This window comes from Pyxicephalus adspersus, chromosome Z (assembly GCF_032062135.1).
Source record: "Pyxicephalus adspersus chromosome Z, UCB_Pads_2.0, whole genome shotgun sequence".
In the NCBI taxonomy this organism is placed as follows: Eukaryota; Metazoa; Chordata; class Amphibia; order Anura; family Pyxicephalidae; genus Pyxicephalus; species Pyxicephalus adspersus.
This window is the reverse complement of record NC_092871.1, coordinates 48,377,988-48,390,161: the sequence shown is the minus strand read 5'-3', so window position 1 is coordinate 48,390,161 and position 12,174 is coordinate 48,377,988. Positions and strand designations below refer to the sequence as shown.

The 12,174-nt window shown below is 38.3% G+C and overlaps 1 protein-coding gene across 1 annotated transcript in view; it reads right to left on the bottom strand.

The window, feature by feature from the left end:
• Positions 1 to 12,174, bottom strand: part of NOTCH1 (notch receptor 1) — a 50,729-nt gene that overhangs the window by 23,111 nt on the left and 15,444 nt on the right. The window contains exons 3-4 of the mRNA XM_072431191.1: positions 5,930 to 6,195; positions 5,297 to 5,629 (exon numbers count right to left, since the gene is read on the bottom strand). Coding sequence (XP_072287292.1) covers positions 5,297 to 5,629; positions 5,930 to 6,195 — 599 coding nt within the window. The remainder of the gene's footprint in view (positions 1 to 5,296; positions 5,630 to 5,929; positions 6,196 to 12,174) is intronic.

Below are 12,174 nucleotides of genomic sequence, written 5' to 3'. Positions count from 1 at the left end.
AATAAACACCACATTTTTTTTTAGAAATTCGCTCTAGAAAAGGAGTTTCGAAGTCCAATTTGCTATAGTCTGGTTTAATATTTAAGAACAGTGTTTGTTTGTTTTTTTAACAGGAATTAAATTGGTGCTTTTATTATGTAGGTTCTAATTGACAGTCTGGCTCTATGTTCCCTATGTATGCTGTGCAAGATAATTAAGACCAACAGAGAAATAATGGCATTTCAGGGAGCAGATGTAAGCTAAATTTTTGCTCAATGATTAACAAATAGTTAATATTTGACAGCAATTTCTGTAAACACTGGAAAAGGAAAGGCTCCTTTGAACAATTGGGGAATGGACAGGAACAAGAATGGTTAATTATTCAAAATATCTGCATAAAGTGGACAGCTGCATTATCAAAATCATTTATTTCCCAACCACTTTGGCTCCTGTTAAGATTTAATCGCAACAAAAAAAATATTTTGTTACTCCTGTTCAGACCGTAACCACACAGAAGTTTCAAGACTATGAACATTAGACACAAGGAGTTGATTCTTTTTGTGTTTAAAGCAAACACACAAAAGGCAAACAGTTTACACTTAGCTAATACACTGCTTGCTAGCTGCTGAAAGTTGCATTATAGGTGGAAAAGTGCATTTGCTCTCCCACTGTGCCTGCAATCAGATAAAGCTATTTAGCTGCAATCGCACGCAGAGAGAGGCCCTGTCATATAACTGCAATGACAGGGGGTTGTAAAAGTGACTTGTGATAGCCACCTTCAGTCACTACCGCCAGGATAATTATAGCAATCTTGTCCACAAGACCAACATGTGGCAGGTTACTGATTAAACGTGCTACTACTGAAGACAGCGGCACTTGGGAGCAATAAGCCCAGGATGGAAAAGCTTTCACAAGCTTTTTATTTCTCTCAACTTGCTACAAAACATTTAAATGTTAACATAAAATAAACCTATACTGTATGCAGAGCCTACAAACACTTGAACATTAGGTACATGTAACATTAAAAAAGTTTTTCTTTTGATTTGAGAGTGCTAGAATGGGTTGATGACTATAATTGCAACAAGAAGTAACTCAGGAGCAGAAATTTGGGGAGCATTGACTATATAATAAACAACCACCATGTCATCTGGATGTTTCTCTAGTAAAGGCAAGCAAAAGAAAATCTCCCATATAGGACATAGGTAGCCTAAAAATGTTCTGGTTTAAAAATATTATGAAAGGGTATGATATTCCTTAAGGCTAAATCAAACAAAACCTGATCAGTCCCTAAAAGTTGCATGTCCAAAACTGAAATTGAATGCAAACAATAAAATGTTCTCATGTGAAAATAAACATTTTGTTTTGTTCACAAATTGCAACAAAGATTGACTATTAACTGGAAAGCAATTCATCAGCACAGACTTCTGAGCTGAATTTGAGTACATTGCTTCATATTCTTTTTCACATAATAGTTGTGATTTAATGGACAGCCACTCCTCCTTTTCATGAATCACTGAAGTCCAAACAGTGCTGTATTTAGCCTTCTTATCTGATACAGGATTTATACAGCAAACATGCTCTCAAACTGTCAATTTCCACAAGGTGTGAATGTCAATTTTTCATTTCAGCCCCTACCCAGGAGGTGCCCAATAGAGACTGAATGCCAGCAATAAAGACCAGCTGCCCTCTCTGTTTTGGGTTCACCTTGGCTGTGTTTACTGTAAACACTCAGCAAATTCTTTGAGCCTAAAATGAATCACTCTTCACTAGGTTAGGAAAAAAGGTGTGTGTATGTGTGTGGTGTGTGTGTGTGTGTACGGGGGGGGGGGGGGGGTGCCTTACCTGCCTTGTTCCACCAGCAGGTGTAACCTGATCCCTACATAGTTATACAACAACATAAGTATTTCGAAGTGCAATTTTAAATCAGTTGGCTAGGACTGCTGACTCTAATACTCCATAATAAGAATCTGGTTAAAACCGACTTACAACATCAGCAAGGGATGCTAGGAAAACTTTCAAAAACATAGCTGCTTAACAAATAAAAGTAACAAGTGGTAATACAGCCACAGTTTATAATAATCCACAGTTTGTATTGTTGTAAATGTAAAAAGCAATGACCATATAGTGATATTCATGAGCAGCTCCTGAGGTTCCAGCCTTAGGTGGGTTGTGTGTTGAGAGTTGTGTCCCTGACCCTTCTGCAAAGAGGTGACTGGATGTGTCAGTTATTGGTTTATGCTACATTATGGCCCTATTCATTGGAAAAGGTGATACTGCAATTGAGATGAACCCAGCACCTTCACCATGCCCTGAACAAATAAAAGAAAAAAAAAGGTTAGGGTGGAAATGACCTTTAATCTCTATTTAGATGCCTATGGGCATAAAGTCTCAAACCATTAAAATTCCAGCTATGGCTACCTGCCATGGTCATTGCGAAGTAGTCTCCATCACCCCACTGCAGACTTTGCAAGTAGATTATTTTACTGGAGGCCCAGAGAAAAAGACAACTTTTTAAGCTACCTGAACAATTAGCATTCATAGTAAATACTGATGGTCCAGATAACCTTAAGGTTCCTTACGATTACCCCATGTCTATTAGTGTTGAGAGGAGCAAACCTGTAAAGCACAGGTTGGAAACTTCCAAGCTCTTGCTGTGACCTATAGTTCCTTGACAACAGAAAGGCCTAAAATGTCAGCAGCAAAAATAAATAAAAAATATGTGCAGCCTTTCAGTGTCATTCGCTCTTTGATCTTTTCAAGCATACGTAGGTGTTTTGTTTTTACCTTTCTTTGATAATGTATCTCAGGCGGCCAGTGCTATATGAGACACCTGCTAGACAAGCCCATGAAAAAACCTCTGGCTGCTATTGTTTGAAGAAGCTTCAAAGTACCATCAAGGTTAATGTTTGCCCAGTTATAACATGCCTGGCTGCAAGCCTCCAAAGTGGAGGGAAAAAAAAATTAATGATTCAAACACATCTCATCAAGAGGTTGTGAATCTCAGAGGATTGAAAAGCCGCTTGTAAACAGAAGTTACAAGATTCCACCCTGCCAAAGAATAAACTGTGACAGCTTGTGGATATGGTTAAAGGCACAGTTGACCACAGAGCAATACTCTGCACAAAAATCTTTACATGTATGAATAAATGAACATGCTGGAAATGCATATTTTGCTGGTATTAGACACATCATGGGACTGGGCTAATAAAACAAGCAGATAAAGCATTAAAACAGATTTAAAACTCAAAAAGTTGTTAAATTTAGCTGGTTTCCCCTACCCCATAACCCATATATAATGTTAAAACAGGTTGAATAGTAATATGGTTTTATGCATCACCCTTTAATACTATTGTACTACAGACTACCCTAAGGATCAACATGTATGTAGTCCACATTACTATTTTAAATATGGTGAATGAGTTTGCGACACCACAAGAAGTTACAAAAAAAAGTGTTTACCCACACATTTCTGACCTCAAACTTATCCTATATTCCTAACTTGGCACTATAACTTTACCCTCTCCAGAAAAATTGCCTAATGCTTATCAGACTGGTAGTGCCTCACTGACGGCAGAATCACTGGGGTGCATCTGACAATCTATTCAAAGCAAGCAGAATCTTTGATGGCCAAAATGTTGCAAAATCTTGATCACTGAAGACAAAGCAATATTTAGCCGAATCAGCAAGCCAGTAAGTGACACCATCAGAAAGGAATAGTAAAATGCGTGTGACTTTAGTCTAGGAGATGCCCATGTGACACAGACCATAAGCTAACCCTGAAACAAACTCCTCCAGTTTCATAGACAGGCATGTCTTCACTCCAGCACTCACTTTATCTTCATTGTCGTTTCAATGTTTTGGCTCAATCTATATTACATATTGGATGTTTATAATATCTTGTAGAAAATTTCATTTTGCTACAAAACCCTCACTGTGCTCCTAAATGGTGCTGCAAAGATATGGCAAATGTATCTAGTGTTACATTGGTAATGCTCCCATTTGAAAAGTCCAAATAAAAATATTTCAATAGACGCCTAATTCCCCAGCTCTATTACCAAATGTCATTTATTAACTCAAAAAAGGCTATGAAACATTAATATGTAGAGTGTCAAGTCAAAGTGCATCAGGTGCATTCTGACATGTTACAGCTTTTCAGATGCTTCAGACATGTCCCTATACTAATGTTGTCACATAATGAACAACATTAGTATAGGGGTCTGCTGACGCCGTGGAAGAACACAAGGATTATGAGCACAGATGGAAATAAAAATACTTTAAACTTCTGCATTGTATGACAAAAGGAGATTTTTTTTTACATTTCACTGCTTATTGTAAATTGAAGAGGAAGGAATACATCCGTTTTGTGCAGGGCTTAGGTTTCCTGTTAAAGATTTTTTTTTTTTCATTTTTGTGTATGCCTACAAGGTCATGATCTTTCTTCTCAGAAATTCAGAGTGGCTTAGCAAAATCTTACTCAAGTAATGACGTTTTTTGAAATAAAAATTGCCTGTCTCAGAAGTCTTGGAATAATAGAAACATTGCATTTTCTTTTTATAGAAGCCAACGCTAAACTGTTGACCATTTCCACTGCTCTGAATTCTCACAAGTCCCAGCTTCAGTAACTAAAAGGCTTCAAATCCTATCAAGACTTCAGCCAATAAAGCCAATCTTTAAGGCACAAAAGTTTTTTAAGGTAATAATAAAATCAGCAGGTAACATTTTCTTCACTTGAATCCCAACCTCTTTCCATTCTCTACATAGGCTTATTGGCCACACATTTCACAACTCCCACTATTTGTCATTTTATGAGCTGACAATCTGGTACTCCAGGGCAAAAGTTCAAAGTAAAACGGCATATCCTCCTATTGTAGAGAAAGGTAGCAAGTAATTGTTGTCTTGAATAAACAACTTGCTTCCTGTTGCAAACACAAGCATAATCTAAGAGTTTAAACCCAGATCAGACTCATAAAAGGCCCAAATACCATTCTAAGTGCTTTTTTCTGGAAGTCATACATATGTTTAGCTTTCAAGTTATTCAGATTTTAGTTCTATCTGTTTCAACTTTCAGAGATTTACCCAATAAAAAAAAAACCCTTTCTGCTGAACCCTGAATTCAAGCTTTAGAAATTTTGTTAAGGATGGGTTTATTTGTATGACTATATGACTATGTATATTAGAAGTGCTGGATCCCTGCAATATAAAACCTTTGCAATCTTGGCTGAGTACTATAAACATCCAAAACAACAGAACAATAAAACTTTTGGAGCAATTGTATTATGAAATTTAAAAAAAAATATTTCTGAGCGGAGATTCCTACCAGGCAAGCAAGTACATTCATAGGAAGTGTCGTCGATTTGGCGGCAGGTGCCCCCGTTTTGGCATGGTGATGGGTTGCATGGCACATATGGGTTCTCACAGAAATTGCCAGTAAAACGACTCTTGCACAGACAAGAGAAAGATCCAAAGCCATTAATACAGGTTCCACCATTTTTGCATGGATTCTGTTTGCATTCATTGACGTCCTGCTTGCAAGTCTCTCCATGAAAACCTTCCAGGCATTTGCACACGTACTGTGAGTCGAATGGGACACAAGTTCCACCGTTGCCACAAGGGTTTGAAGCACATGCGTCAGCCTGTTGGCAAGTGTCTCCTAAAATGTGAGCACACAATTAAAAAAACAGAATGAGGAGGAAAAAATAACCCTAACCCTACTTTTAGATTTTTAGGGTGAAGAAGGGTTACAGCTTTTCTCTGGTCCAATTGCTATCCATGCATGTGTTGGGCTTATCGTCCAAATTTTTACAGATTTTGACTCTCTCCCACTCACTTTATATCCCTTATTTAAAAACAACCCAATTTCTTATCCCTTATTTAAAACCAACCCAATTTCTTACTACATTGAACCAAAGGCAAGGAATTTGTATGAACAATTTTTCTGTTTTCTTCATACCTGTCCAACCTGGAGGGCATCTGCACCTATAATTCTTCTCATTTATGACCAGCTCGCAGGTTCCACCATTGCGACAAGGGCTGCTGAGGCATGCATTGTCCTTGCGGGTAAGGCAGCGTGCATCTTGGTATCCTAGAGGGCAAGTGCAGGTGAACTGGGAAATGCCACCTCGGACTTCAGCCTGGCAGCTCCCTCCATTCAGGCAAGGACTACTGGAGCATGGATTGGGGAATTGGCATCGCTCTCCAATAAAGGAACTGGTGCACCTAAGGAAGAAGATGCAAGAAGCAAGATAATTAGACATTCAATATTTATTATGTTTAGGAAAATCTCTGATGAGAAACATCCCAACATCTCCCACTGACAACTAAAAATCAAACCAGCACACAAGCAAAATTATTCTGGGTGTCCGATTTAGAAGATGACTCCCTCCCCCCGTTTGCAGGAGCTTTGATAAAATAATTAGGATATATTTAGGATCTGCACAGCGGTACCTAACTTTTATATTGTTCTGCAGTGCATTTTTAACATTGCAGTTGAGCGGTGACCATGCATTTACCAGATCTCATTTACGTAAAGTTTATTACATCAATGGAAGCTTTTTATATTTTTTAATGTAAGCATGATTTACTTCCTCCAGTTAAACGGGGGGCAAGAATTGGTTTTGCAAGATGTAAATTCTGGGTTTAGTGCATCTTTTAGGACACTTGTGAATGCTTACAGCTGCTAATCCTGTAATGTAATTTCAGAGCTCAGACTAAAAAAAGCATGAAATAGCCTCTCAAATCGGCATGGAGGGGGTAAAGAAGTGTGACGTGATATTACCACCTGTTTCAAGAACACTGCGCACAAAAAGACGGCCTCATAAATTATCACATTAAAGGGAGATTTTCTGGGAGCGTGCTGCCCCCACAAGATGCCCAACTGACTCTTGTCCGTATGAGCGCTTGCAAAGCTTCCAAAAAATGAAAAGTCAACAAAGTCAAAACCAAACAAAACAAAGACATCCCACACTCAAACAATTAATGGTAATGTCCCAGTGGTGCCTCTATGACCTTTAGAGACCAAACCACTAAGATTAAGAGAGATAACTGCTAAGATTTGGGGGCTATGACATGGAAAGTCAGGTAGGTGTAGGGAAATTCTAGTTTTCATGTTAAAAGTCAAAGCTAAAAACCTGTAAAAAAAAATGTAATATTCTATTTGATCAGGGGGAAAAAGTTTCAATTTGTCTACCCTGGAAGTAAAGATCATCAGTAACCAAACAATTAAGAAAACCTTTCATACATTTATTTACGCAGAATGTGAAATTCATGATGTGCTTGTATAAATTTCGTGTTGGCTGATACAGATTCCAGAACATAAGAATTTCTAAACTTATTCCTGAAAAATTGGTCTAACTTACAGCAGGAGTTACAGCACTTATTCGCCAACAGACATTGTTTTTAATAGGTCACCTGATATAAAAGTATAAGGGAAGGCAATTTGGCTGTAACAAAGGGGAAAAAAGGATATTATACACATTTTAGGGACCATCTGCTGTCCTGAACCAAATGGACTTAACCATTTGGTGTGTCACGACCAAAGTAAGCAAGTCAGCCTGGTGAATGTTTATTGGAGTCTCCAATGGGCTCCAGCAGAAACTCACAAAGATGGGAAAAAAACACAAGGAAAAAGGAGGAGGCTGACATCTGAGGGCAAATCTTGTCTTTATCAGCCCATGAAGTGGATCACGGTGACAACTAAGCCATCTGCTTAGAGCAGTAGTTTGGAGGGTGGAACTTTTAGTACGTTTGTGCTTCATTTGTCCCCAAACCTTTTCCACATGACTTGTGGAACACACAAGATGCAACCTTTTAGAGCTAAGGTGGCTCTTTATCCCTACAAGCTGTAAATTTGCCTGTAAAGTAGTATGGAGGGGGCCATTTGCCACTGCCCCTGTGCAATCAACTTTCCAAAAGAGGACTTCCTCTTACATCAGAGAGATCCTCTATTGTTTCCGGTTGTGTATCTGGATATGCAGTAAGAAGAAACTACCTTGATGAGACACAAACAGAATCATTCATTACCCTATGAACAGAAAAGGCATTTTGGCTTTAAATTCACTAAATACATCTCTAGTATAGCAGAAAGTAAGACACTGAAAACAAATATTATATTATCTCTGAATTTTATTGCAGAAAATATTGATAAAAATGGCACACAAATGTACAGATGCAGTTTTATAGCTAAATTGTAAAAAGTATGGATGCAATGCTATTTCTAAGGAAAAGGGGGAATAAACTCCCTGCAATTTAGTCTGCTCAGGGTTGCTTTGTTAAGAGATTGTGAGAGAATTTGTTGGGTATCAGAGACATTTTGAGTTAATGAGAATGCATTATCCGGCCAGAGAAAGAGTGAAAAGAAAGCAAAGAATTAATCGGGGCATCTGCCGTTCTTTACAAAAGGGCCAGAGAGAGAGCAGGTGTGCATATTAATGAGGCGCACAGCTGCCCCTCGTGCTTAGTGCCCAATCAGTGATGACCTACTTCGAAAGAGGAGGTTAGATTTGGGGGTTTGGGGGCTTCTGGGTGGCTGTTTTTTACTGCTCCCAGAAAAGAATGCACCGGGCGTCTGAGGGGACCTGCTCTTTCATGAGAAAAGTCTTTGTTCCAACCCGAGCGCCAGTGATGGCATGTCAACCTCTGAAGTGTCCATTCATGAGCTAAGTCCTCGCTTTCAGAACTTTTGCTGTGGCGTGCAAGTAATAAAATGTTGCCAGCCACCTCCTGTGCCTACACTCTCACCCATGTCAATGTGCTGTCCACTTCCAAGGACAGCATTTCCACTGCCAATATTCGGATATTCTGTCGGCTGTCCAACTGTCTGGCCAAGCACCTCAATGTGCAGTTGAATAGGAAGTCTTTTTCTCACTGGCTGGGATAAGGTCCAGGACAGCCATTTTTAATTAAAAACAGTATTTTGTTAAATGCTCCAGGGCAGTATGCCATCATAAAGCCTCAGGGCACAAGGTGGCTTATGCCTTGGCACACATTTCTAATCACCCAATGGCTGCAACCATTTCATAAACTTTTTGGATCATAAGAGTGATCAAGTGTTTTACTTTCTACTTATTTTCTTTGGCGACTAAAGCACATGATAAACAAGATACTTTAAAAAAAATGGCATGAATTGCTAAACATACAACTACCTACATTCTAATATTTACTGCCATAGAGCAAAATATTACCTGGCTACATGCACCATACCACAAGATAGGCTGATAAACGCACTGATTTTTTTAACAGTAAGAAACAGTAACTGAAGGAAAAGGGAATTTCCTTTAATAGAGATTTCATCTTGCTTACGTCATGTCATGTCTCCAGGACAGAAAGTGATTCTTCAAGACAAAAAGAATGCCCTGAATTATTTTTTACTTATTACCATAGAATAGATCTGGGGAAAGAAGTTTTCAAATAAAGCTGGCATATAATTTGTTAAGATTTTCCAAGTTATGATACAGTTATGTATAATGTACAGTATAGCAATTTCTCCGGAGCCTCCACTTTTTTAAGCATGTGAGTCATTCACACTCCATTGACGTGCAGACCAGACCAACACACCCCAAAGACATAACATAACATATGACTTGTCTTGTGAATGGCACAAGACGAGCTCAGTGACGCCAAGAATGGCACAAGTTTCAAAGTTCTAATTTTACCAAGGAGCAAAATAAATCATTTTAAAATCCAAACTGTCAAAAGAAACAAAGACATTTTTGTTTGTCAGACTAATCTGCAGTCTTCTCAAAAATATACAAATAAAACAGGAAACAACAGACAAACAGGATAATTCCTAATTTAGACCCTGACATTTCCCTTAAAACATGGATTCCTTGGCTAAAAGAGATATAAACCCATGCAGAATACAGGGACCCATGTACAACTGATATAAAACACAGATTTTTTCTGTCAGGAATGTGTTGTGCCGACATGTGCGGAATATATTGTATTCTTAGCAAATCAATATAGGCCAAGATACCACCCTGTTAGGACCTTGAATTCTTTCTTTGATCTGTTGAAATATTTTTTTGAGAACAGCCCCAAACATGGGCATGAGAAGTGTTTGATGCCAGGCAGATGGCTGTGGGAATATTTAATTAGCCCAAATAATGGCACTCTGCATTAGATGCTGAAAAACAATCTATAAAACACTTTTCTCAGCCTCCACAGACATATCAATTAACAATACAAGCTGACCAAGTTACTTCTGAAAGTGTTAGCTGTGTCCTGCTTTACACTGGGGCAAGCTGGCTGCTAAAATCAGAAACAATCTTCATTCCACATCTCAATGATTAACACGAATCAGAAAACAAAACTCAAACCACAAGATTAGTAAAGAAATATTGGAAATAGCATTGCAACCTCCCACTATACCTAATCTTAGGTCTCTATTTATGGACAGCCCCGGAGTAGCCAAAAGGTATAACATTCACTGTGCAGTCTTCATTTGATTGGATCAATCTGCACCAGACATCCCCAAGGGGCTGTTAAAGATATTTGGGTCTATTGGGAAATTTACAGCTAATCATTATTGTTTGCAAAATATATAAAACAGTACTAAAGATGTGGGGCTGCACCAGCATAGTGCATAAACAAAGTAGTAGGAAGGATCATACTAAAACCTCTTGCCTCCCTGTGACCCATTCTTCCACCAGCAAAAAAAAAAAATCAAACACAGTAAAACAGATTTCTCTGCTGCATAATAAATTTCATAAGCTGGAACGATTTATTTTCTTCTATTCCAATGATCACCTAATTAGAGTAAAAATAGTCCTGTCCTTCCAAAAACAGAATATATTAGTTGGGCTTCAGCTTGGGGCAAGAGGCTGTGAAATGTGTAGGCATAATACCTAATGTTTCATAGACACGCTAAATACATAGACAGGAGCACTCATATGTGCCTGCGAATACAGTTGCATACCATTGCCAGGGTCTGCAGAATTCTTCTCCTAGGCTTAAAAATTACTTTTACTGAGCAGCTTTAATGAGAAATGGAAAAATAAAAGTTCATTGTGTCTGTTGCTTTGCAATACTCTTTGCCCCATTAAATTAGAACTTTGATTATGTCTGCTGAAAAAAACATGTGTAGCCTCTATACTGAAGAATAAACCCATTGCAACCAGCCTCGACTTGCACCAGAAAAATCCAGAACAATAGCTTGGAGCCAATTCCTATTTTTCTTTAAAAAATCTTTCAACCAAATTGTTTTCATATTTTGAAAAGACAGCTGTAGTCTTGGTATTTTGTGTATTTCTAAAAGTATTTATATTAATGTTTAACATTTTAACACATTCTCAGAAACAAAGTAACAAACAGAAACAAAGTAGTTCCAAAAAACTTCAGCAATGTACCAGAGTAGAAGGTGATAAATACAAAATGGTAAATTTCTGAGTGTCACGAAAGTAGTCTGCTGCAAGTCGACTCAACTTCATGAATACTATAAATTGGAAGCTACTAATGAGACTGATCAGCCCGCTCAAAAATGTTTCCTAACTCTTCACTATGGAATGGCAGATGCTTCTTGGTGACCTTTAGACGCTGCCTATAAAATTCCTTCTTTGCTAAGCTGCCATCTGCCATCCTAAAGGCTACAATGCCAGAAAAAGCCTTTAGAAACACACAGTAATCAATACTGACAATAAGCAGTCCGGACCATATTTGCATTGGGATGAGGTCTGTCGTGGGCCTTGAGGCATTGTGGGATAATTACAGCAGAGATGGAACTGTGCTGCCTTTTAAAGTGCTGATATACTTTAATTATACAGCAGCTATAACAAAGATCATATTATAGGACATAAGACCTGACAAGACAATAAACGAGTCCCAAAGAAGTTGATCCACATATCAAACTTACTCATAGGCAGCCTTATTAGCACACATTTGTAAGTGAACATCTACACCTTGATGAACAAAGAGCTACTGCCACCTCCTTTAGAGGTTGCCATTTTGGAAAGCACACCAATGTATAGGTATGGGAAGTTTAACATTCTATTTGCCTAGGATAATAGGTGGTAATTTCTATTCATGTACCAACAATATTCAGCCAATTTCAGAAATAAAACAGTATCTATCCAAAGGTCTCATGCTAAAATCGGCAGAGGCTTATGGAGAGGCCCTGAGAGACCTTTCCTCTTTTCATAAGTGCGTCAGATTTCCCTTTGAATCAACCTCCTTAAAGTTCCTTAGGAGCCCATTTTATCATTG